The 26,359-nt window shown below is 38.1% G+C and overlaps 1 protein-coding gene across 2 annotated transcripts; it reads left to right on the forward strand.

Annotated features, from left to right (window-relative positions):
* The first annotated feature begins 2,323 nt into the window (after nucleotides 1-2,323).
* On the forward strand, nucleotides 2,324-25,014 carry stum (stum, mechanosensory transduction mediator homolog). 2 transcript variants are annotated; one of them, XM_023347308.1, is made up of 5 exons: nucleotides 2,324-3,265; nucleotides 16,533-16,715; nucleotides 18,263-18,367; nucleotides 19,327-19,335; nucleotides 21,909-25,014. In XM_023347308.1, exons 1-3 carry the CDS (start codon nucleotides 3,055-3,057, stop codon nucleotides 18,337-18,339), a joined length of 471 nt encoding a protein of 156 aa, XP_023203076.1. In that variant the 5' UTR covers nucleotides 2,324-3,054; the 3' UTR covers nucleotides 18,340-18,367; nucleotides 19,327-19,335; nucleotides 21,909-25,014. The 2 variants fall into 2 exon arrangements, with proteins under 2 accessions (XP_023203076.1, XP_005808389.1); XM_005808332.2 differs by lacking the exon at nucleotides 18,263-18,367 and having other exon boundaries at nucleotides 2,327-3,265.
* Nucleotides 25,015-26,359: the final 1,345 nt, after the last annotated feature.

Here is a 26,359-nt window from a genome sequence, read left to right on the forward strand (position 1 = left end):
TGTTCCATATTTTATAGCGGTTAAGCAAAATTCAGAGTGGGATTCAAAGGGAAATTATAGGAGAGAGAGAGAGAAGGGATAACCAAAAACTCAAGATCGATATCTTCTGTATAATTACCTACAGCTTCGTCGTTGCTTGGAAACCAAACAGAGAAGAGAGAGGGGGAAGCAGATGAAGATGATGAGAAGGACAGAGACACTATTACAAAGCCTGAAACTAATTCCTGGGTTGAGATGATTTCCACTCTCTCTGCTACTTGTGTTTAAATAGAGCTTTGGCTGACAGATGAGGAGGTGAAAAAGTGGGGGAGTCGAAATGAAAGTCGAACATGGAGTTAAAAGGAGTAACAGGGTGAAGAAACGGAGACGTGTCTTATATGTGGGAGAGTGGATGCATGAATAATTACTGAGATATTGACATTGGACGTCTCTTCGTCTTTCACTTTGTCACATTTTTGCGTCATACTTTGTTCTGACTGTCCTGTCATCTCTCATCTTTTTTCTCTACTCTTTCATACTTTATCTCATAGTTTTAATCCTCCTGTCTGTTGCTTCTATTTTGCATCACTCATATGGGCCGTATGGGCGACAGCCCAGGGCGGCATTACAAAGGGAGAGCACAAACCCGGCACAAAATATAACATATATCTGGGGTGCCTTGAAAACGTTTTCTATTGCTTTAATGTACATCCAGTCAATAATTGGTTAGCACCTCCTACCCAACCAAACATCGTTTAGATCAAAAATGTTGAGCTGATATAAATATTAGTCTGGTATGCCCAAAAAGTGAAGCAGGATTTCAAATTTTTTAGCCTCACAGCTAAAAAAATGAAGAAAAGCTTCACCAGAAAAAAATTATAATTTTGATTGACCTCAGAAAAGTTCAGAACTAAATCTGACCCATAATGTGTGCAATTCCCTACAGAGAACTCTAGAAATGTCCACAAAAGTCTTATGGGCAGTGTGGCGTATTTGTCAGTGGCAGCTGATGCGGTTATGCTTCAGGAATAAAAGCTCTGTAAGCCGGACTTCAGTTGAGTATATTGATTTGTATTCAATCAAACTGCAACCCAAATCTCGGCCCAATCATATGAAATTCCCTGTAGAAATCTGGACTCCATCCCTTTCAAAGGGCTCTGAACAACACATCTACCATTCTACAATGTGTGGATCTTACAAAATTATTATCACATGCACACTTTCCACACCAGATCCCCTTCAGCTCCCGATACCAACTATCTCCCCATGTGCTTAAATCCATACATCCATTGTTTGATCAGACTCAGTGTCTCCTCCTCAATGTTTCCTCTGTGTGGTCAGACACTGTAGCAGTCTTTTTAAGGCAGCGGGCAACTATCACTATATCAATCTGTAGGAGCTGATATATTCCTGCTGAAGAAGAACTGAATGCTGAAATCAGATCAGATGGTGCTTCAGTGAAGTATTTAGTTTAGAGGTGTGCGAACCTCCAAACTAACACAAACAGTTTCTTGCGTCCTTAATTGAGTAGTTAGGTTTTCACTTGAATTATACATAATCAATGTCTTGCTGAAAGTGGAAAGTGTCAAGAAGAAATTAGTCATCATGGACTCAAATATTTAAGTTTCAAAAAGCTAGGATATGTAATGGAGTGTGTACCCTTTTTTAGACCAGTTGTTTAAAAAAATAAAGAACATAATGATTAGGTTTAATAATGATAAGTATAACAATTTCGAACAACTTTATGAACTGTGAGCTGTTCAATAGTTCAGCTGGTACCACTGTTGTCTTACATCACAAAAATCCTGGGTTCAAATCCCAGCATGGGGTCTTTTTTTTATGTTTGCATGTTTTCCTTGTGCTTACATGTGTTCTTTCCAGGTACTCCGGATTCCTCCCTCTGTCCAGGAACATGTTAGGTTAACCCAAACTGTCCTTAGGCATGAGTGTGTGCATGTATGAGACTGACCTCTCCAGGGTGTGTCTGCTTCTTGCCCAAAGGTTGCATTATATGCTTTTATGATCATTGATTTTTATGATCCTATAGATCAACCTGAGAGCATTTGCATCCTATCCTTCCATTATCTTTCACTTATTTTTGGGAACTCTCTTGTCTCTATGAACAAATAAACAAACACGTAAATATTTTAACATTAAGATAAATAAAACATAAAACAATAGGCACATTAGCTTCATCGACCGGATACGCCTAACTGCTTGATGCATGTGACCTCATTGATGTGAAACACTGGATGGGTGTACTGTTTCTTTAAATGGAGGAAAGACAAGGGAGGAGCAGAGTGAGAGGAGAGAAAGAGAGAGTGAGAAGGAGATGTAGTAAAATAAGCAGAGCTGTATTCATGGTTTCCCCTCCGTAAGAGAAGTGCATTTAGATAAGACAAAAGGATTTTACAGAAAGAAAGAAGCAAAGGAAGAAAAAAGAAGGAAAGAAAAGAGAGGGAGAGAGAAAGAGGCTGTACACATTTAACAGGATTTTTCTAAAAGCATTCCAACAATCTGAGGAGGAGTTATCTCAGATCAGCATCTTGCAAGATGTTTTACAAGGACTCAGCTCACTGACCTCTGATGAAGAGATGGCTTAACACGGAATATTTTTGCTGCTTTAGAGCAAAATTCTTTCTTCCTTTAAGACAGTTTTTTTCCTGACTGAAGTAACTTTAAAGTCACTTTTCAAAGAGATTTCAGCACCTCCTTTGCAGGATATGTGAATTTCAAAGATATTTCTTTCATCCTAAAAACCTTTAAGGCAAAGTGCTTTTTAAAGTTCACTGGATGTAAACAAACCCCAGACAAGCATTAACCCTTTACTTTAAATTATAAATGCTTTTGGGCAACTAATTTATACTTTAATTTATTAAGCTTTGAAAAGACAGCTGTTCACGCTAGCTGTTGAATTTGAAGTTGATTCTGTGTAAATTGAACTTCTGGTCAATGAACAGTTTTTAGGCTTCAGCTGAATTTTCCCACAGATTTGACAAGCTGCTGTTGTACAGTTTGCACAGATATTTACAATTTTAGCATCTGGGTGGAAGAGAGAAAAAGAAGGAAAGACAGATGACTCAGAAAGAAGGAGGAACAGAGCAGGGGCGCCTTAAAACTGAGGAAAGCCTAGGGACCAAAACCATGGCTGGGGCCCCCATGGCTGGTGGAGGAGTGGTGGTGGAGGTTCGGGAGAAGAAGGGAACTCTCCGGGCTGCAATACCCACAATGCCTTTCCCCGTGGCTGTCATTTGTCTTTTCCTAAACACCTTCATACCTGGGCTTGGTGAGTTTAAAATCGCTCCTCCTCTCTTACCGCTATCTGAAATTAACGCTACAAGAGTTAGGACCAAAGTTGAAGTTGATCATTGTTTCCCACTGAAATGACTAAATGAAGGTATAATGCATGTTATGTCGTTGTTTATGTGTACAGCCGCACCTATAAACTTTATGGTTTACCTTAAACCCTGGGGTTAAGAGCATAAACTTTATGTTCATGCCTACAAACTATCTGGTTACACCTGTAGACCACATCGTTATAGCCATTGAATCAACTGTGGCTCAGTGGGTAGTTGTCTTGCGATTGGAAGGTTGTAGGTTCGATTCCAGCTTCTTCCTGTCACATGTTGATGTAAGCCTGGGGTTAGACTACAGTTGCATTCACACCAGGCCTGTTTAGTCCACTTTAGTTGACATCTAGTTTGTTTGCTTAAAAAGCCAGGTTTGTTTGGGGAGGTATGCATCAATGTGCCACTTGTCCAAAAGCAAGAAGCGAACTATAGTGCAGAGTTTTCTGGGTAAATGCAACCAAAACAAAGATGTGAGTCTAGGAGAAATGGCTCATTTACCCAAAACCAAAGAGAAATCCTACAACTGCTAAAATCCAATGAGTTTGGATTGTTTGACTGAATGCAGTGTGAAAGCAAACAGCATCAGCTGAAAATACAACTAACGTAGCAGTTCTGGTCCCCAATCAAACCGAGTCTACTGAGTCATCTGGAGTGAAAACACCCTATGTGTCACATCAACCTTAATTCCACATAAAGTGGGCATTCATTCTTCAATAGAACAATGTCTGTTGTAACAAGAAAAAAAAAGTACTCACTTTAAGCGTTTAGGTAAAAGTCTAATTAGGTTTAGACTGAAATTATAATGGCACTCATAAAACTTTTATTTTATATACATTAGTCTACACCACAAGTTGAATACTTGAATGCTAATGGAAATGTATGACCTCTATTATTAAACACATCTGAAAAAAAAAACCTTTTCGAGTGGTTGAGACCTGGCTAATTATCTGAATAATCCAAAATGTACTCTTTTTGCAGCTAGAATACTTCAAATTTTATATTTGTAAAACCAGGACCCTAGACATATTGGACGATGCTTTCACAAAGTTCTCCTTTTTCTCCTGACTTACAAGTTCAAAAACTTGCCAAAGTGTGTCTCTCTCTGTGAAACACCCGTAAGAAAAGGCAAATAAAGGCAGTGAGAGCTCTTTTTCACACCTCTTGAAAAGTGTAAGGTGTTTGAAAACACAACCTGACTTTGCCAGGTGCTAATGCACTGCAACTAGAAAATGTCACAATCTGGGTGAAGCAGAAATGTCACTCGTGTCATCATTATGGCAGCAATATTCTCACAATGGATGGATAAATCAAGTCAAGTGTGGGCAACATTAGTGTAGGCAGACTCGTCATTTGTTATCAAGACAACAAACCGTGGCACTGTTTGGAGGAATGAACTCTTTATCAGGTTCTGCAGATTAGTCACTAACTCATGCAACGCTGTAAGTTTTACTCTGTGACTGCCGACTGGCAGGCTAGCAGACAATTGTTTCCATTTTTACAATTTAACAAACCAAACATTTTATGGAATATTTAAATCAAATTATTTTCTCTTTGTGATGACATAAACAACATAAAGAGAATATATGTTTAATTATCACTATTTTATTTCCACCATTTTCAGGCCAATGGAAATAAGTAATAATAGAAAACATGACATGTGAAAGTCCCCCATTTAGAAAAACATTATTTCAGGTCAGGTAGGTGTCTTTTTATGCCTTTCATGCTGTTTATAGCATGTTGCATAGATTCAACAGAAACCATGTATGAAACGTAGATATTTGCAACAGGCTTTAAGGACGATATAACAATAAATAATAAAAATCAATTATTGTTATAATCAATTATTGTCTGTTGTGTGTAGCTGAGGACACATTAAGACTCCATAATGCAGTCAGTCTGATTCACTTGCAGTATAAACCCTTTGTACTCTCTGAAGTCCGTCTGATCCTTCATCCGTCACTCTGCTGGGCGTCTAGGTTTTTGTGTCACGGTATGCAGCAACATCTGGCCCCTTATGACACACAAACAAATATATGCACGGTCTCAGCAGGCGGCATCATCCACACAAAATGTGTGTCGATCCACATTTTGCTTAGAGCAAATAGCTAGAATAATTCTTTTATAAGAAATTTGCAATAAAAAACTCCCCTGAAATTAGCAGTTATTCAAAGTAAAAAAAAAAGAAAGAGAACGGAGAAAAATACGGAGAATTTTTATGTGTTTTACTTCAAATTGTTCTGTTTTCACTGAATATTATTCAGCTCTAATATACAATTGTTGTTCTTTTATAATTTTTATTCTGCTCTGAAAGTCACTTCTTGACATAAATATTGACTGACTGTGTCCTAGATGCCTTCTGAAAGCATCAAGGCGACGCTTCACCTCAGTGTGTCTAAGCTTCTTGCTCACACAGTGCGAGTGCGTGCAGGGATTTTTTTTTTTTTTGCCCGAATGCTTTGACATTTCATTGAATAGCTGTGGCTAGTTGCCATGACAACGATGACTAAAATGGCGTGCGCGCGCGCGCGTGTGTGTGTGCGTGTGTGTGTGTGTGTGTGTGTGTGTGTGTGTGTGTGTGTGTGTGTGTGTGTGTGTGTGTGTGTGTGTGTGTGTACATGGCCGTTTGGCTCTAATTGACTTTGACTGAAAACAGCGTATCGTTCTCTATTCAATTTGCAGCCGAAATAATAATAATAAAATGGAACAGTGTGATTGAATTTGGACGACAACCGGAGCCGGGCGCCACCCCCTGGAGGAACTCGTGCACAGGTGCAACAAGTTAGGATAAATTTGTGGGGCAACATCCGGAACGCCGGGATTGTTTTGTGGAAAACACAGGCTGCAATTTTAAGGTCAGTCAAACGTAAACATAAAAAAACAGAATCAAATTTATCTAAAGGTTATTAATTAAATGTAAATTAATTATGAGGGATGTGAAGCCGCATGAAGTTGTGAATCAGCTTGATGTACGGGGGTGAAGAACAGTTGAACCAGAAACACAGGATATAAAGACACACCTTGTTCCCTCACTGTTTTACATTTAATTAAACAAAACACTCTGGTAATAGATAAGTGAGGATTTCTGAAATTATTTCCTTTTACTAAATGCAAGATACATGATGGGAACAGAAACAGTGTGTTTCAGGTGTTTTAAAAAAATGTTTGCCCCCTTTGAAAACACGTGTTGTAAGTCGACCTATGAGAAGCTCACAAAGCAGTGACGTCATCATCTAGGCTTCACTAAGTTGTTTAAAGGAATAATAATCTTGGTTCATTTTAATTTCTGACTCCCTATTTTGATACTCAGAAAAAAAATGAAATAATTTGGTTATTCTATGTGACCTGAAATCCAAACGGTCGAATCAGATTTATTGTCTTTAACTGAGTAAAATGTGTTGTTGGTCTTTTTATACAGACTCGTAAATCTGCTTCACCTGCATGCAATGCAGACTTGTGCTTTGCAAAGTAGTTCCTAATATTGCTTCCAGTATTTTTTCCTTTTGAAAATAATCTCATTTATCTATTAGGTTCACTCTAAATGTTTTAGTCAGATTTCTACCATCTTTGAACTTCTGGTCTGTGTTGAGTTTCCTACCCTGTAGCGTCTCTTACCAGCTTCTCCTTCTTATCCAGACTTGCATGCAGCAGAAAAGGTGCAGCAGATTAGAAACACTACTTTCACATATCATGAAAATATTTGGAATTTTTTTATGGTCATTTTGTGTTTTGTTGTGAGGTTTCCCAGTTTGCTCAACTCTTTATTCTTTTTCTCTGTGCCTTGTTATCCTTGACTCTTTGTAAGCGGCCTGCCCTGTCCTCTTTAGAAATAAAACTGAACACTCTATTCCAAGGATTATCCCATTCTTCCTCTAGAGCGGTTCTGCCCATACTTGGTGCGGGAACAAAACTCGTACTGTTTCCATGAACTGCCAGGTTGTTGTTTTTTTTAACCAACATAAGAAGGAGGCAGATGCAATTATCAAAACATACTTTCAATACACATGATCCAGTTAATTATCACGTCCTCACTACTGTCTATCCTTGATAAATAAACAATAATCAACATTCTTTGCAAACTGATTCAATAGGACTGCACTCAAAAACTGGTCTCCACTTCATACCTTGCACATGTACAGAGCTAAATAACTTCTATTTTACTGTCAATCCTGCACTTTATATTTTATATTCATATTTATATTCATATTTTATACTGTATTTTATTTTATTCTGGAGTAACCTCATAACATTCGAACCTCAAAACATTGTCCTGAGCCGTATGCAACGAAATTTCATTCTGTATACACCCTGTGCATGCAAAATGACAATAAAGTCAGTCTAAGTCTAAGTCTATCCCTTTCAGCTAATGACAGTTTGAAAAAAAAAAGTAGAAAATTAGATAAACAGATTATTTCCTGAAAGTTTTTGGGAAACGGAACCAAATATCAAATTTCTGAGAAATCCAAACAGCAACAGTCCCAGTGTTTCCCTCTCGTTGATATGATAGATATTACACAACAGGATTCTTGGTGATTGATTTAATTCTCATTCAGCTGCCTCTCTTCTGCTCCGAAAACAGGAAGCAGCAGAGGGCAGAAATTAACACGGTTATTAGCACAGTTTTTAACACATTAATAACCGACAACAAAGCCGAGCAGAGACTCTCACTCTGGTCAGAATTAACAAGTGTTTCTGAGTTGATAATTACACTTTCGTTCTCTGTTAATTGAATCTTGAGGCATTAACAGACCAGGACTCGTGTGTGTTTGGCTAAAGAGTGCTTGCTTTCTTCGTAGAGAATTTGAAAGCGTTTATTTTTGGTCTAGCAGGAGCTATGCTAGGCGTTGCAACGCAGGGGATATGCTGTTCAACAGGAACCCATCTGTGCGTATCAGTCACTTCACGTTGGCTTCTGGAGGAGGAAACGACGACTTGCTCTCGCTTGCTGTCGTCTAAGCCATAATTTCCAGGAAGCAATTGAGACATTTTGAAGAGAAAGTTGATGAAAAGTAAATTAATGACTGGTTTTTGACAACTGAAGTGGGTTCAGCTAATGTCAAACACGAGTGGTGTGGTTAAAAGCTCAGATTCGGACGGTTGGGTTGGTATGTTTAATCTCCAATAACGTTAAATCATCCTTCTGCTGTGTGGAAGGATGGGGGTGAAGGGTATATGGTAGTGTTGATGTCACTCCGTAGCTCCAGAACCCCAGCATCTTGTCTGCAATTCAGTTTTTCTTGTAATTAGAACCATGTGCTTGTACACAAGAGCCAGCCTTCTTAGACCAGTCATGCCGTCACACTTGATGGACAGAGGACTTGCATTTAAGAATTTTACTGAGTATGTTGGCTTCCTAAAACACACTCCCTTGAACCAGATCAGAAATGAACCAACCAGCATCAAGCTGTGCAGCTCCTCGGGGTTATTTTAAACCGTCTGCTCTTGCATTTCTTTGTCACCTCAGGAGTGGCCATCAAATGACAAATGTTCAGCTATTTTTACCATGTGCTGATTAGCTCCTTGCACTCTCAATATTGGCAGCACATGCTGAAATCAAGAAACATGTTGAATTAGTTTATTTCAAGCAAGCATGTTCTGAGTTTTAGAGAGGCAGTTAATCACAGCGGCTAATAGCTCTTATTGTCTTAATTTTTCAAGCTGTGACTTTAGAATCAAGGACAAGTGTGAGATGTAACATCCTGACAACCGAAACGGAAAAGAAAGACAGGTTTTATTTTCTTGTGTATTTTTCCTAGATTGTCACCTATTGTGTTTTGTTTGTATGAAAAGGAGGAAAAATTCGTTCCCACAACAAAATAACCTGCTGCAACATTAGCGCCCAATTAGTGAAAAACATGCAACTTGCACAGCAGGAGTTCTTTGTTCAGCAGCAGGCGTAAGGCAGCTTTTTGTTCCATCAGACTTTTAATGACGTGAAGCTCCGGCAGCTGCATGTGTACCTCACCAGATCCACAGAGTGTGCTTTCAATCGGCAAACATAACGAATGGTGAATATTACACAAATTGGTAGAATTGGAGCTGTAAGCTGAACAAAGCTCTGCTGAGATTTACCTGGACAGAAACTACCCAGTGCTCTTTCTAATGCTACAGTGATATCAGAGAGGTAAATTGGACTCATGTGGGACGCAGCACTCACATGTTTTTGCATCCATGCCTGCAGGGGTGTGTGCGTGTGTGTGTGTGACTGATGTCATGTGATTACCGCATTGAGGTACTGACTCATGTTGACATTTCACCATGACAGAGTTTGCTCTCACATTGTAGGAAGTTGGTGCCGTTCAATGACTGAAATGACCCTTCTTTGTCAATCGTGCACACAAGCAGAGAGCTGACATATTTCCCAAAAACTGAGTTTGCTTTTGCAGCAACATGTTGTGTTGCTGAGTAGCTGTATAAGACCTCTTAACAGATTTGGTGAGCTTGTACTCCATACATAAAAAAAAAAAAAAAAAAAAACACTTAACTGTTTTACCTGCATAATTAGAAGTTATCTAAAACAATTCCCCCTTTGGAAATAGGTTTAGATTCCTTATGTCTTTGTCGTCTTCCTCTCCCTTTAAGTCTTCTTCTCTTTTTGTCCTTGACACGCTCACACTCTGTCATTAGCCTCCCACACTGGCAGTGGGTGCCTTGTAGAGCTCTCTGTGTAATTATAGTAATAAGTCTGGCTAATATCTAGGCGCACACATTCAAACTCTCACAATTTTCCTACATGGTATATACAAAAGGAGCTAAGAGCACAGGCGGGACGGCTCAAGGAGATCCCTCTGGAGAAAAAATATGGAAGATTTTTTTTTTGGAGTCTATCAATGTCTAGTTCAAGGATTTGTTAAGTTTAAAAGAGATCCCACAAGATAAGCTGTTTTCACAACACAGTCGAATTCAGGCATTGCACAGCATTGCGGAACAACTCAAGCATGCTGTGTTTCTCTGCGTTTCATACGAGCAGCACCAGTTTCACACAACCTGTCATTGTCTTTTGCCTAGAAAATACAGCATTTTAAATTTTTTTTTTTGCAACACAACAGCTATAGGGACAGAGAGAGAAAGAGCAAACCAAGCGAAGCCGGTAACTAACTGTTGTCACCAAGCAGCAGCTTGGATGTGTCACAGACAGCAAAGGGTTTGTTCTGAGTTGAGGAGGCGGTGGTGAAGCTCCGGGAGACGAAAGAAAAGTCGTCGCCTGTAGAAGCAAATTAGTGCTGCTTTCTCAAGTTTGGTGTAGATTATCAAATGTCATCCATCACGTTCGCCTCACTGGTTATGAAAGACTTTTTTTTTTCTAAAATGAAAAGCCATTCTTAAAACGTTTTATCTACTGTACTTCCCTAGCCAGACGAAGACTGACTTTAATGAGGAAGTAGAAGGAACAGATAATAAAGAAATCATAACTAAATAACATAAAAGTTTAGCAGTCTTTCGGTCAAAACAAAATGAGTTCAAATACGTGGTTTGTGAATATAAACCAGAAGTTTCTGTCTGGAGCAGAACTTTATTTAACTGAATTAATGCACAAATATTTTGTTTCCAAATTGATTCCTTGCAAGCATTTATTATGTAAATTAACTGTCTGGTTGAAGTGAGGATGAATCCTTTTATATGAGCAAAACAGAAAATGTTAAGAAAACTACAGCAGAAAAGGTTGCAGTATTCATTAAGGAGACAATTTGCAAAACTTTTTACTTGCACCAAATGTACGTATATCTCCTTAACTTTTAGGATCCTTAAAGATTTAGAATTTTTTGGGGTGTTTTGATCATGTTCCAGTTGTTTATTTATGCTCAGCAGGTCACACCTCATTTCTCTGTGTTCGTTATTGCCAGTGAGGTGTTGCCATATTGGTTTATATTCTGTATATTATGTTTGAATTTACTTCTGCCACATTTGCATTAGTCCTTTCCCCTTGGTTTGTGGATCCTTTTTTTTTGTTATGATGAGTTTCTACAAGATATATTGCTTTGTAAATTTCCCCATAAGTTGTCCCTGCAATCAAGTTGAAAAGGTACATATGTTAATCCAAGAAAATGAAACGAATGAGTCGATAGGTTTAAAATAGCAGCATGAGTATGAAACTTATTTTATGTAGTTATTCTGTTTTAGTGTTACTGTATAGTTGCTAATAATATGACGCAAACTTTAGAGTTTCTAGTGTTTCAAGTTCTGACCTCCACCTCTAATGTGCTGATTTATCACCTTGGCAGCAAATTCAATCATTAATATCATTATTTTTTGTTGTCATGCCAACACACTCAGATGTGCAGCATTCCTGTTTTGTTCCCCTGCTCTTGCTATGTTGTCTTAGGCCTCAACATGAAGCTATTTCTGGCTTTAAAAAATCCAGTGGCCATGAGCCTGTCTCAAAGTAACTGGCTGAGAAAATTCTTCTTGTTTATTGACTTTTTTGTATCTATAAAGGCAAGAAAGAAATAGCTAAAAATAAATAAATAAATTCTATAGGCAATATGTCCGATTTTAGATTTCAAGAAAACAGAAAAGTCTTTTCCTCATAACTTCCTTTGCCTAGTGGACATAATAGATGATAAACACGTTAACACCAGCTGCTCTGTGAAGGCGACACGTGTTATCAGTACCTCACAGAGTGAGCAGAAGCTGGAAACCAGACAGGAAAAGTGAAAGTAGCCCGACCGTATAAATCCTGTTCTGGATGCCAAAGCTCAGATGGAAGTGATGCGTAACCATTCAGCTCGCTGTCAGTCACGTCTGAAAGTGGGCGGATCCGCCAGGCAGCCAGAGCATCTGTTGGTGGGCGAGGCCTCGACGACATGAAGATCCGATCTGAGCGGTTTCTGTTCCTGCTGCTCTTTTATGTGACAGGCTTTGAAATGAGTTTGAGGTGAAAGATTGAGCACTTCAAATGCAAGAGGTCAAGGGTGTTTTTCTACATCTTTTAGTCATTTAAGGGTGAAAGCGTGGCGTGCAAGATATGATTTCCCTGCACTTGTTTAAAAGACTGACCTATTTATTTTTCTAGCTTCAAATGAAACACAGAAATAATCTGTGATCAAACTAACTGGAACATGATCAATCTTTGGCATTTCCTTATTTCCAACAAGCAAGATTCAGGTGGAAGCCGGGCCGTTCTCGCTCCTCCTTCCTTCCACCTGTTCGGCTTTTTCCTCCTGGTATTTGAATTCCTCCGAAGTGACAAGAACTGAAGCTTGCAGAGAGGAAAGGACCAAAGTTGCAATGCACATGGCGCCCAGTGGCACTTCTAGTGTGGCTGTCGGGGTTCGCAGAAATCAGTTCAGAATTTGCAAAAGCAGGAAAACAGAAAAGCCCGTAGAGACGACGGCCAGACATCAGCTGACTGTCTGAATGGAAATGTTGATTTGACTTCAAGAAAAGAGTTGCATGGACTGTTTGGTATTTTTAAAATGGTGGTTCAACTTTCTTTTAAAGTTATTTTTCAAATATAAGATCAATAATTTGCTTCTCTTTATCTGAAAAAAAAACGGTCAAAAATTGTATGATTCTTCCTACAAACATGAAGTTATTTTCTTTCCTTTCCTTTTAGTTTACCATTAAAAAAAGAGTTTTCCGTGCTTAAAGAAAACAGCATTGATTAGCAATCTATACTGCTGAGATTACATTTGTTTTTTCTTTTTCTTCTTTTCTTTTACAGGTACTTTTCACCAAATATATCTAACTAAAGTACACCTGCATAATTCCTGTTGAGCTGCTAACCTCCAACAAGCAATAAGATGCTGCCTTGTTCCTTAACGTTTTTGATCAACAAACTCACAAAGTGCATCAGATTTGCATTTTTAGTAAACGTCTTCTGATGCATTCCTGAACTCAAATCAGGAACTTGGAAAACCACAGAACAGTAATTCTTTTGGAGAAAAGCACTAATTATGTATGACTAAATGTGATTATATGAATAAATGAATGGAAATTGTTGATTCACAATTATAATACCCTGATGTATCAGGATACACAGAGTGGAAAGCATAACAAGACACATCTTCTCATAGGGATGTGCTACATGTACAGTGTGTTTTTCTTTAAGAAATCTTTGTTTTAATTTATTATTTATATATTTTTAGTTAAAGCTGATTATCTGAACTTAACAATGTGAATCTTTTAAGAATTAGTACAATTCTGACAAGAGAAATTGTGGTTAATGTCATAAGCTCTTGAGCATAACAGCAAGTTTGGACTCAGTATGGGCAGTGGTTTACTCAGATACAAAAGGACAGCTTTAAATTCAGATCTATTAAGGTGTTCTACATGAAAACTTATCCACACAACGGTTTTTATCCTCAAAATTTTAAATAATCTCTTGAACAAGCAACATTTTTCTGGGGAAAAAAAATGTTTTCAGCCTTGCAAGAAGACGACAAATTGAGATGAAAGGCTTGTTTGTCCTGCTGTAACGCTGCCGCTGATGGGTTCGGAGTTTGATCACATCTGATCATCGTTTTCAAAAAATGTAGCAGTATTTCTCTTCTTTATGGTTTTGAGGCTCCTATTTGTGACCCCCAAAAAAAACAAACAAAAAAAAAACACACAGACACACAAGCACACTTGTACATTTGTGTGTTCACATAACACCATGTGTCTGTGTGTACAAAACTGAAACCTGAGTTGGCTAATCCAACATCCAATGTATCAGGGCATGTAATATTAATAAGACAGGCCTGTTTAATATGTAGTGTTTCTGTGTAATGATATTCCTGTGTTGTCAGCTAGTTAGAAAGAGTGGAGTCTCACTGTATGTTCACACCTGCCATACAAGATAGTTTTCAACACAACAAAAGCTAAAAAGCTACAGAAGGACAGATGAGAGACTAAATTAAATGTGGATTTATCGCAGCTGACGCCGTGTTGTTGTCACAATTTAACAATAATATCACAAGGTCTTCTGAGATCGTCTCTTCCTACTTTAAATGCAGATGAATACGTAGCAACATCACAGCATCGTAGGCCGTCACTCAAGTAGGAAACAGTAACCACATCTACTGACGTTTCAGTAAAATCATCCATGAATTAGTTTTTATTAACATAAGCCACCCTGTTCAAAGCAGTAAACGTCAAGACAGCACACTGACAGGCTGTCAGCTGATTGGTGCGTCACTTCTAAGAAGCAATAATACATCGAACCCCTTAGATTTCTACTTTTGTGTGTTTATTTTGTCACACCGTTTTAAATCATCCAGGCAAACATGACCCAAGTAAATATAAAATGCCGCTTTAGATTAGGATTTTTTTTACAAAGGGAAAACAATATTTAAGCCAACCTGCTCCAATGGAAAAAGTACCAAGAAAACAACTCGGATACATAAAGTACACACAAGTATAGATTATGTTTATTAGAAAACCCAGTGTTCAGTAGTTTAATACAGTTTACACTAAAACACAAACATACTCTAAGACATAGCCAACTTAGTCTAAACCCCATTCATGACTATAAATGGATGAATAAACACAAGAAGGCGAAATCCAATGCAGTTCATCGCTGGTAAGATAATCCAAAAGAAAAACATGGAGGCTATACAAGAATCATCCATTAACTTCAGATCAAAAAGCAACAGTCATGCCTTTATGCTCAGAAAATGCTATTGATGAGCATCTGTTGTCATGGAAACACAGTGATACAATAATGTGGTTTGTGCGCGCAGACAATGTGACACATATTCACACAGAACGTTTATGGTAGCAATAAGTGTGCAGAGGTGTTCTGGGTGAGGAGTGATGGTGCATTCAGGAAAATGACAATTGTCCAGAGAGATGACGACTTATTTCAGCTCATGCAGTCAGTGGTGGGTTAATATGGCAGTGGGCTTCCAGGGAATGGAGACATGATGCCACAGTGGCTGCAAGCTGAGTGGATGTACTACAGAGGCTGTAAAATCCCAGTTAAAACTGGGTGCATATCTACCAGTGGTTTATAATCAATGCAGTTTATGTGGCAACTTGGTCTACAGTACAATCACTCTATATGTTTATGATAAATACAGTTTTAACTGGGGTCTGTGCAGTGTTTTGTTTAAATATTCAGACATCTTAAACTTTTTTAAAAAATTTGATCTAGTTTCAGCCCCAGACTTCAATGTATTTTATACAATATACCATCAAAAGGCACATGAGGCTGAACAATATCTAGATTTTCCAATTTTTTACAAATAGAAAATATTATAAAGGAGTGGAGGTTTGCTGTGTCCAAATGTTATTTTTGAAGTCTTACCGAAATGAGTTAAGTTTAGACTTTAACTAGGCCGTTCTAAGACGACTGTGCTTTAATTTAAACCATGTTCAGTCCTCATAGAAGGTGAAGCTCTGCAGGGTTTTTACAGCCTTCAGCAGGTTCTCCTCCAGGATTGCCCAGTATTTGTTCAGTCCATCCTCCCATCCACTCTGATCGGCTTCTCTGTACCTGCTGAAGAAGTTCATTCGCACAGCATGATGCTGCCATTCCACATGCATTCGATTCCAGAAGAAGGAAAACCATGAAAATCATTTTAATCTGAATTGGCCTATCGCATAAAGACCCAATGAAGCACGTTGAACTTTGTGTTTATAACCAGGCCAAGTCTAAGGGGTATAAATACTTTTACAAGTAAGCAGAAGAAGTGCTGCAGCCTCAAACAGAGTACTATATGTGTTTGCATTAACTTGTGTGTGTGGTGATCTTGTCTGATAGCTCGGAGTCAGAAGAGTCGGGGGACTGTGAGATATCCTTGAAATTTTATGAGCTTCATAAATCTGAAATTTGTGTCAAGAAGATGAATGCTAACACATTAGATCATACACCAAATGTTTAAAAAAAAACTAATTACATTTCCATTGCTTATTGTTTTTTTTTTATCTTGTAGTAATTATGCTAGATGAGTCTGGAGAAGACTTCCTGCCTGTTATCCAGCAGCTCCAGGCCCTGCTGTGAGTTTGACTTCAGACTAACTGGTGAATTGTTTTCATCAGAGTGCTCTGGTCTATTTCTCAGGGAAGACAGTTGTTTGATATAACTCACCGGAGATGAACCAGAGGGGAAAACTACTTTAAAAGGCTTTAATCACGCCAGTCTACAAATATCGCAGAGCCAAATACAGGGCAGTGATAAGTGCGGCTGCTTCGGAGACTTCTCAGCGGTGATTGCCTTCATTTTTTTCTTTTTGATAAACTGTGCAGCTCAGGACTTTCTCTTTGCCTCTGTTTCTGTCGCAGGAACCTTCGTCTCAGCGTTCACCGTGCTGTGCGGCGCACGCAGCGAGCTGATCGCAGAGAGAGGCGTGTGCTGCGTGTTCTGGCTCAACGTGGCAGCTGCCCTCATCCAGATCCTGACAGCCGTCATAATGGTTGGATGGATCATGAGCATCTTCTGGGGAATGGACATGGTCATCCTGGCGAGTCAGTAGCTGCATTTATCTCCCCTCTGCTCGCTCTTCTACAGTTTCCCTTTGAGGGATTTTAGTGTTAACGTTTCACCTCTTCGTCATTTCACACTTCCTCTGTTATCAAATGCAGCCTGTTTGAATTTAAAGCAGAATCTAAAAGAATTTAAACAGTGTAAATTGGTGCTATGTTGTTATAGTGTGCAGTGATGTCACCCATGAGGCCTAAACGCAGTTCATATATATGCGTCTAATAAGTTAAACATGTTTCCTTTTAGGTAAAATGTTGACTCGGGAGCTGATTTGGTGGTTTGTACCGTCCTATGTCGTCTTGTCCAAAATGTTTAGCATTTCTAACACTAGCTAGGTTTTAGATTGGTGCTTTGTTTTCATGTTTTTCCTGTTTCACAGTCAGTCCCCCTCCCAGCCTTTATGCCAGTCTGAAAATGATCAATCATTCATTGATATTTATTTTTACAATTCGCTTAAATTCGTAACAAATGCACAAACAGGCCAATTTATTCTACTACCCTTATTGTAACTCATTTATTTAACTAAGTGCAACAAGTTCTAATATTTTCACCTGAAGCCCCTCAGGGGAGCTGATGAAGGTGACGAAGGTGAGGAAGGTGACACAGAGTTTTAGAGTGAAGGGTACACGCTCCTGTCATGGTGTGCTATTTTGGGATTTACCTCCCTCTGGATCTTGCCAGCTCTTCAGATATATATGCAGGCATCGCGTCTCCATTGTCTTGACTCTGACTGCTTGACAGACGTGTCGACCACTCGCAGTGACGGACGTGGAGATGAGCTGCTGCCTTGTGCTCAGGGTCAAACTCCACGTCTTTAAAAGGGAAAAATAAATAAATAAATCTTTAGGTGAGCAACCAAAATGAGCTGGACACAATGTTATTTAAATAGAATAGTATCCAGACTTGAGCAGTTTCTTTGTGAATATTCTTTGTGAATATTCCTCTACAGATTCGTAGAGGAATACGTGTTTACGTCAGCGGTTGTGGTTTGGAGCAATATGGTAACACCTGGTTATTCCACTGTGACACAGTGACGCATATATTCACTCTGCAATCATCTCGCGTGTTTTAGCTTTCTAATGAGATCAAGATTAGAAATGATGCTATTGCAGCTTGAAAGATAAACCCACTTTTTTTGAGCAAGAAGGAGTCATACTGGACAGGAGGCTGGAAAAAAATAGGAATCACAAGCAGTTCAAAGATGCTAAAATGAATAGCAAACAAAAATGCTAAATAATTGATTGAAATGCTCACTTTTATGATTGATGCGATGAATACTTGTTTTGATCGCTGGGATTTATTCATAGCAACAACAACAAATCTGAAATACACCACTTCTGTTCTTTGGTAGCAATATTACCAAAATAATATAAATCCACTTAAAAACCCACATGTATTCAAGATCTCTTGTATTATTTATAAACATCAGATGCAAGAGCGTGTAGAGATGGGAAGGTGGGCAAATTTCACCTCCTTCTTCCCTGTCATGAAATGTATTCTTCTTCTTCTTCTTCTTCTCCTTCTTCTTCAGGAGTGACGCCTGAACTGGCTCCAGCACAGAGAAAGAGTCTCTATCCCCCCAGTGAGCCGAGGCAGCCTTTGAATTAGTGCAGAACTGCCTCCTTTGTGAACATGCGTGAGTGTGCACATGTGAGGTGGTTGCTGCCTGTGTGCGATCAAAGCGCATCAGTTCACACACACACGCCTGGAAGACGGTGTGTGTGCTTGCAGTGCTGTGAACGTTGAGTGTCTGTTCGGAGCCAGCACCCCCGCTGTGGTTTTGTGCACATATCCCGGCTGGTTTTCGGGCCTCTGGGCTCTTGTCTTCCTCGACCATCACTGCTAAAAATTTCTGCTTTCTGCTGGCTGCAGCAGCGCTGGGTGTTTCTGTTGTGTTTTCTGGTTAGCAGGGCTTTTCGAGCCGAACTCGTTCACGCATGTTGGGGTAGAGGATTAATAGTTAGATCATTATTACAGCACAAGCCTCTGCGGCTTTGGGAGTTAATGCTCCTTTTCAGCTGCACTCTTTTTCTTCCTTTTTGTTTTTCCTCCAGCAATTCAATCGAAAATATTGGATTTTTTTTAATCAGATTTCCTGTTCTCTTGATCAGCCTCCATATCTCTTTTCATGTTCTCTCTCTCTCCATATACTGTATGTAATGATTTCGGTGATCCCTTTTCGTCCTTATCTAAAAATTGTTTCTATTTGATCTCTCCACTTTCTTTCTTCCCCTCTTTTTTTCTGCCTCTTCACTTCTATTCCCCAGTCTCAGTCTCCCTCTTTCAGTCATTGATCCAGCAAACTAGAGTTGTGTTCCTGTAAATCCTTTCAGTAGCTCATGTAATATATCTGGATTAAGATATGAGATGATTATATATATATATATATATATATATATAATATATAGATGCTAATGCCCTAGCCTTTATATATATATATATATATATATATATATATATATATATATATATATATATATATATATAAAGGACCAATTTTTTGTGGTATAAGAATGCAGCAATCGGTGTTCTAAAAAATTATGGCTAACTTTGTCTTTGTCTCTTTTTTCCTTCCTCTGCTGTCCTTTTGGAAAGTTTCTGACGGTAAGTGCGTTTGTTGTTTTTCTTCGCTCACTGTCCAAAGTCCCACCAGTTCACAAATACTATGCAAAGTATCACAAACGCGTTGCAACAAAACTCCGCTTGCCAGCCATGAATCGGCTTTTAATGATGTTCCATAAGCTGTAAGAATTCATCAAAGAAAAGCTCACGTTGTCAAATTGCAAGGCTTTGTTGTCATGAAGCTTTTCAGATTACGTTTTCACTTGCAGTCACTTCTCAAACAGCACAGCATTGCCCTCCTTACGCACAAAGGCTGACAAAATCTGTGACTTTATGAATAAAAGACATCCGTATGTCTTTTCATATATGCTCATCATTTGGTTCTTCACCTGTAATTTGATCTGATAGAAAAATCAGGAGAGTAGAAGTGTGAAAGAGCAGCTTTTTTCAAGTCTCATGCTCCCCTTATATTCCATGAATAAACAATAAACATATGTTAATTTGTTAGTCCTTATGGATAGGACGTTAGCCTTTAGTTTATTTTTGAGTTAGGTAACCTCTGTTGTCCAAACACCTGGAGAAAACAATGGTTTCTGTGGAACCTTTTCTTGTATCTCATCAAAAAAGGAGTCTATACCATAGAATCCAATGAAATTTTAATTTTAGCAGTTCTGATTGTTGTAATCTCCTTTGGACCTTATTATATAAAACTAGTCACTACATTCACAGTGGAAATAATAATGTGAGGCACAGTCGAACCCACAATTCATTTTAGTGTGAGTTTTTGCTGGTCATGCGAAAGATCTGCTTTAGATTATAATCAAATATTTTTTCCTCAAGTCTGGATGAAAATTTACCATTCATCACTTGATACCATCCACATACTGACAATATATATTCAATAGATTAAAAATGCTAATGTTGCAGCAATGTTGTATCATAGCAACACAGTGAAACACTCGGCATTCATATCGCAAAACATAATTTATCTCTTTCTCTGACAAGAAACATGCAGTTATACAAGATCTGAGATTTACAGTGGAATATTTTGCTATGTAAACAGTCTAAGCGTTTGTTCCCTCAGTCAGATTAAATCAGATCCCTGTTTGTTTGCTGTGTGCAGCTCCAAAAACCGTGTTCGATGTCACCAAAATTTACAATTTAAGATTTCAAAAGCAATATTGCTCTCACCAGTATGTGTGTCTTTATTGCAACATTCCAACAATTCTGGCCTCTCAGTTTGTGTGTTTGAACCTTCGAGACAACTAGTCAAATGTAACAGAAAATAATATGAATGGATTTAGTCGGATGTTTCCCACACTGACTAAAGCACTAAATAAAGCAAAGCTCCCTCAGCAAGCCCAGCTCTACTCTGCCAACAAAACAACTTCTTGGGCGCAAACTCGGTCCCAAAACTCCCTTTTATGTCACTCTTGTGGATGTGCAGAAGTTGTCGGCACGTTGCTTATTTTTGTGTTACATGCTTGTTCCCACTGCTCACCAAAAACTAAGTTGGAGTCTGCTGTCACTGCTGCTTCTGCAATATTTCACACATCCAACCACCCACTATCTTCACAACCTTTTCTCTGTTTGGCACTCCGAATAAGATACATTTTTCGTGTTGAGTCTGAATGTGTATTAGTTTTTTTTTTGGTTTTTGTTTCATTTTTTACTGATAGTTCTGGTCAGAGGTTTGTCATGTGATTGAATTTGTTTCATTCGCAATAAAATTTGATTTAATATCCCTGGAAAGTTGCAGTACAACCACATGCTTTTTGTACCAATCGACACGTTTCTGGCATCATTCTGGTTAGATATTTTTACCAATGTTATTAGCAGAATCAGCTTAATTCATATTTTTTTGGTCTATTTCTTGCCATTAAGTATGGTCCATGACATTTCAGTTGTCACTCGAAAGGCTTAATGTTAACCAGCTTCATTGTTTCCAAAACCTGCTTTGATGTTTGTCCTCGTTGTCCAGTTGGATCCCCAAATTGTGTCCAATTCTCAGTCACTTGACCCAAACTGTCCATATCAGATGAACGCAAACTGTTTAGGATGTTCAAGAACAATCCAAACCACCTCAGCTCCAAACTTAACATCTTCAAGGTCAGCTGAAAGTAGAGGCTCAAATGCCCACGAGTCAAATACCTTTGTGAGAGAAGTTTCTTGATCGGCTGAGGTGCAGAGTTAGCTATTTGATCACAGTGGTGTGAAGAGTAAATTGAGAAAACAAGCTGAGGCTTTCAAACCTCAGAATACTTTGCCAGCTGTCAAGCATGGTGGTGTTAGCATCCAGCATGGGGTCTTTTAAGGGGTCAGTGGTAGAGGGATTGCTCATAGTTGATGAAATTATGAAGGCAGAGGAAAGCCTTCAAACCCTTCAACTTATCTTAAAAGTTAGTGACAATAAGCTTCCAGAATGAGCTCAGAAATATATTCTGATTATGATTGTATGCAAACTTTTGACCAGAACTGTAAGCAAATCTAAGAAACCTGATTAGTATTCATGAGCTACTAATCCGCTGAGTGATAACAAGTCTCTGCTTTTTGTCTCTTGTAATGTTTGCATATCAAAATATAAAGTTTTTTTTGTGTGTTTCTTGATTCCTCAGGCTGTAGAGACCAAGGTATCCCTCAAGATGTTTGAGATGTGTCTCTCTCACATTCACTGACGGATCGTATGAAGCTGGCCCAACAAAACCACGATGAAGGAAACCTTTTAACGACTTCTAACTTGATATTGAGTTGACAACAGCGTATGGCAGCGACGTGTAAAAAAAATGGATATGAATTGACTGAGGCTGGCTGCTGATTTGGTCGACACCAGACTGTGTTTGTGTTTATATTTAAAAAGAATTTGGACATTTAAAACAAAAAAAAGATCATTGTGTTTTATCTAAGTGAGAAAGGATTTTCTTGGCTTTTGTTTTTGTCAAAAAGGAATAACTGCTAGTGCTTCAGCATTAGCTTGAAAAAATTGTGAAAATCCAGTGAAATTGTAAATCCAACAACAACAGCAAAAAATTACTTCATATGATCATATGCTGTTTGTGAAATTTGACAGGAGGCCAAATCGTTGTTTCCACTGCTCAACTGGAAGCTGAGCAGCTGTGTGTTACATTATCTTTGGTTTCTCTTACGAGGTTTACTCTCCGCTTGTAGAGCTTTAGATTAGCACAGGCTAGGGCATTAGCATCTTCTACTTGTACATTTTGCAATATTTTTAATCTCCCCATTAAATTTCACCACTGCTTAAAAATCTCTTAGTGCTTTTTATTGTTATCATGATTAAAAGAAACAAACCATTCAGTGGCAAACTAACAGCCAGTGCTAACTTTGTTAGCACAAGCTAATGCTAGCACTTCACAGAAAGTGCTAGCATGAACTCAGTGCATTACCAAACAAACACATCTTTCTCAAATGTGTTTTTTAACATTTAAAACTATACTCTTTTTTTATTATTATTTTAATAAATTCATTACAAAAATGTTTGCTAAGCTGACCTTGGTAGTTCAAATATGCTTGTTTAAGTTTTCTTTCCAAAAGGATTCATCTTTCCTCATTATTTGATTTGAATTTTCACACATCCTAAATGTGTAAATCTGTGCCAATGGGATTTTACACATTATTCAAGCTTCAAATCTAATTAGCAAGTCTTAAAATAGCAGCTCATTGCGCTTGACGAGGCCACAACCCCGTCTGTCACTTTAAAGAAAAGACTAAGCCTGAGAGATTGTGGTTGGTTACAGGTCTGCACTGTCATAAATACAACACTCCCAATGTTGGAGACTGAAGATGGAACGGTAACCACCAAAGGAATCTGAGAGGGCATTGGGTTAAAAGTGAGAAAAGTCTATAAACTATTCTCAATCATCCACCAGAAGGTTCCCTTGGAATCGTTGCTCTGAACAAGAGCTTTCTCATGGTCGCCAGATAGTGGCCTGCGTTGTTGGTTTGTTTCCAGGAACTTTATCAGAGGTCAAAGAGCATTCTGAAACCAAATAGCTTCACCAAACTTGAGCAGTAAAAACTCCAGGATCCAGAGCCAGATCAGGGTCAAAAGCTAATAACGTCTGGATCTGCCTCATATTCATACTGTCTTGTTTATTATTTTTGAGTAAGTGCGCCACTGGGTCACTTTGGCTTGACTGCGATTAAAAGGAATGCCACAAATCAAAACCTCTGTGAGCTTGTTTGCTAAAAATGTTTAAAAAGTACGTAAAGTGTGCTCAGAGGTCAAGCATGAGCTGACTCGAGCCAAGTGAAAGTTTGGGTTTTGAGTTTACTTAGCAAATTTATTCTAGATAATAGCCTGTTTTTCTATTTAAATCTATACACAAGCTGAGAATAATGTGATACACCGTGGACACAGATTATCACAGTTTGCTGCTTTGCAACTCATAGGATCTGATGAAGTTGTAACTACTCCAATTAACACATAGCAACAGTGTGAATGTATTGAAATTTGATAGTGTTTTATTCAAAATATATTTGTATACTGAACTCAGAGTTTCTTCATTTGGTCAAAGCATAGTGTCATTTTAAAACTGGCTAATAATCCTGGCATTAACAGATATTGCTTCCTGCCACTGTAACATAGTATGTTAAGTAGTGGGGTATTATGCAGGACAGACAAAACGGCTATAAAACATAATGATTAAATTAGTAATTGTGTCAGCTGCATCAAACCTAATGTGAATATTTCAGGTTTAGTTCCTGTACATTTTATGTGTTGTCTGCATTTTTAACCAAATGCCTTTTCAATGCCGTGTTTTGTATATAAAACAAAACAAAACCATGTTTTTATGTCTTTTTATGTTGTACAGTGTTTATATGCAAGAAAATGATAATGACAATAACGATGAATGATGTCTGTAAAGGTGATATTATTCTATGCCTTACAATTGATCCATGTTCTCTTAAGTGAGTGTTACTGACGTGTCTTCATTTTATTTAGATTTAGAAGCAGTTTAAGCATCCAGATCAAACATAACACTGTAAGTATATATTTAGTAACTTCTGGTATGTGTCATGGGAGTCCTTGTATCGTTGTTTAATAATGACGTTGTGCTAGAGTTTTTGGCCATGTAGTGCTGTGAAAAAGTATTTGGCTCCCTCTATCTTTGCTTTTCGGTTACGTTTAAATATTTTAGATGAGCAAATTTTCTATTATTTTTTTTTTGTCAGACAAAGCTAACCTGAGTAATTACAAAATCTTGTTTTTAACTTATTATTTTGTGTTTCAATGGAAGAAAGCTACACAAAACAAGCTGTTGGATTGGACAGCTTTTGTCACTTGGCTCCATAGAATATTTTCTTTATGAGTGGACTTTTTTTTTTTTTGCCATCAATTGAATGCATATAATGATGTGTGCTTGCAAATACAAATGGAGATTTCAGAACTTTAAGTCAGAGTTTCAGCTTATTTCTGTGGCACTAGGATAAACATAAGCAGCTTGAGGAATCATGCAATAAATAGTCACCCTAATATTGAACTTTCGTCATTTGCAGCTCAGTGTGTGTGGACATTAATTACTGAATTATGCATGTTTTTTTTTTTTCTATTGAAATCACAAATGTATTCGTTTTTCCTGCTCGTAAATTCAACCGCGGTGGGGACAAGAGCGTTTCTGTTTTTCCTGCAGCAACCATGTGGTCAGCCTTAGCTTCAGTTGTATGTTCAGTTTTTTTATGATTGCAAATAAAGTGTGAATTTATCTCTGACTCATGAATAAACCTACACGTCTGAACATGCTTGCTCTACAAATGCTTGCCGAAACATTTAAACACCAAATGTGTTGCACTAAAGCAGTTTCTCAAACAAATTGCCAACCAATTTTTGGTCAAATTTCCTACAGCAAGTCAAACTTATTCTCATGGGCGCAGTTCCACAATTACTCCAAACTACAGAAAGATTATTTCTGTTTCCATGGCAAAAAACAAAACGTAAGAATAGCCTGACTAACGATCTCTACCGCGATCGTGGTTGTGAGGGTATAAAAATAGTGCCAAACCACACTGAAGCAAACTGTTGAGGCCTTATTTCTGAGCTGTTTGTCTGAAATGATTGCACTGAGACTCGCTGACTGTCCTGTCTCACCAAATAAGGATTTGTTACTGCCTGCTCTTTGCTACCAGACAGCTCAGAGTGCAACATCCTCCCAACGCTCCCGCTGAGCTCTTAGTCTTGTAAACACAGCCGGATTCAGAAATGCCTTCCAGCTACTCGACTCTGGAAGCATCTCAAAACCCCTTCAATGTCACAAAATACACACACGACTGAAGACATGATAAAAAGAAATATTTGTTAAAAAAATAAAATAAAATAGTTTCCACCGCTGTGGATTAAGCACCATGACTCAGGAAGATGTTGGATTTACTACGGGGTTCAAATTACAAGCCACTTTTGCATCTTTTTTATCATATGTCTTGTTTAAAATACACATTTAAGGTAAGTATTTCCAGATAATGACTTCATGCTTCAGCTTAATTTTTTTTAATTAAATGACAAAGACAACCCACTATGGAGTGGTTTACCGTTGATTAAAACATTCCCACATGTTAGAATGGCCTAGTTAAAGTCCAAAGGCAAATCAATTGCAATGAAAGGCAGTTCAAAGTAGTACTAACTCAAATGCACAGCACTCATTTCTAATTTTTGTTGTAAAAAAAAAAAAAAAAAGCAAACAAGCTAAACATAAACATACATTTCCTTCCACTCCACAATTAAAAATTTTTTTGTTGTTTTTGTCCCATTAAAACACATTGAGGTTTGTGGTCATAGTGTGAATCTTTTCTAAAATTATATTTAGAGGATGAATGCTTTTGGAGGCGACTGTGTAAGAGATTGCTTTCACATTATATTGAATTGGGGAATATTTTCTTTCTCAAAACAGCACCATAATAAAGATACCAGAATTTGTCTGGATATGCAAAAAGTGTTTGAAATATATAGAAGTTTCAGTCTCTCTCTTTGTGTCTTTCTCTCTCTTGCTCTCTTCCTCCAGAAATGTTCAACAAATGAGTTTGATGTTAAAGGGCTCCGGTGGATCATATATGAATC

This window comes from Xiphophorus maculatus, chromosome 15 (assembly GCF_002775205.1).
Source record: "Xiphophorus maculatus strain JP 163 A chromosome 15, X_maculatus-5.0-male, whole genome shotgun sequence".
Lineage (NCBI taxonomy): Eukaryota > Metazoa > Chordata > Actinopteri > Cyprinodontiformes > Poeciliidae > Xiphophorus > Xiphophorus maculatus.

Bases quoted from the DNA above. Each gene is read 5' to 3' on its own strand.
- stum (XM_023347308.1), top strand. From the start codon at position 3,055: ATGACTCAGAAAGAAGGAGGAACAGAGCAGGGGCGCCTTAAAACTGAG. The intron at 3,266-16,532 runs GTGAGTTTAAAA...TTTCTGTCGCAG, and splicing joins CACCTTCATACCTGGGCTTG to GAACCTTCGTCTCAGCGTTC. The intron at 16,716-18,262 runs GTCAGTAGCTGC...CTTCTTCTTCAG, and splicing joins GGACATGGTCATCCTGGCGA to GAGTGACGCCTGAACTGGCT.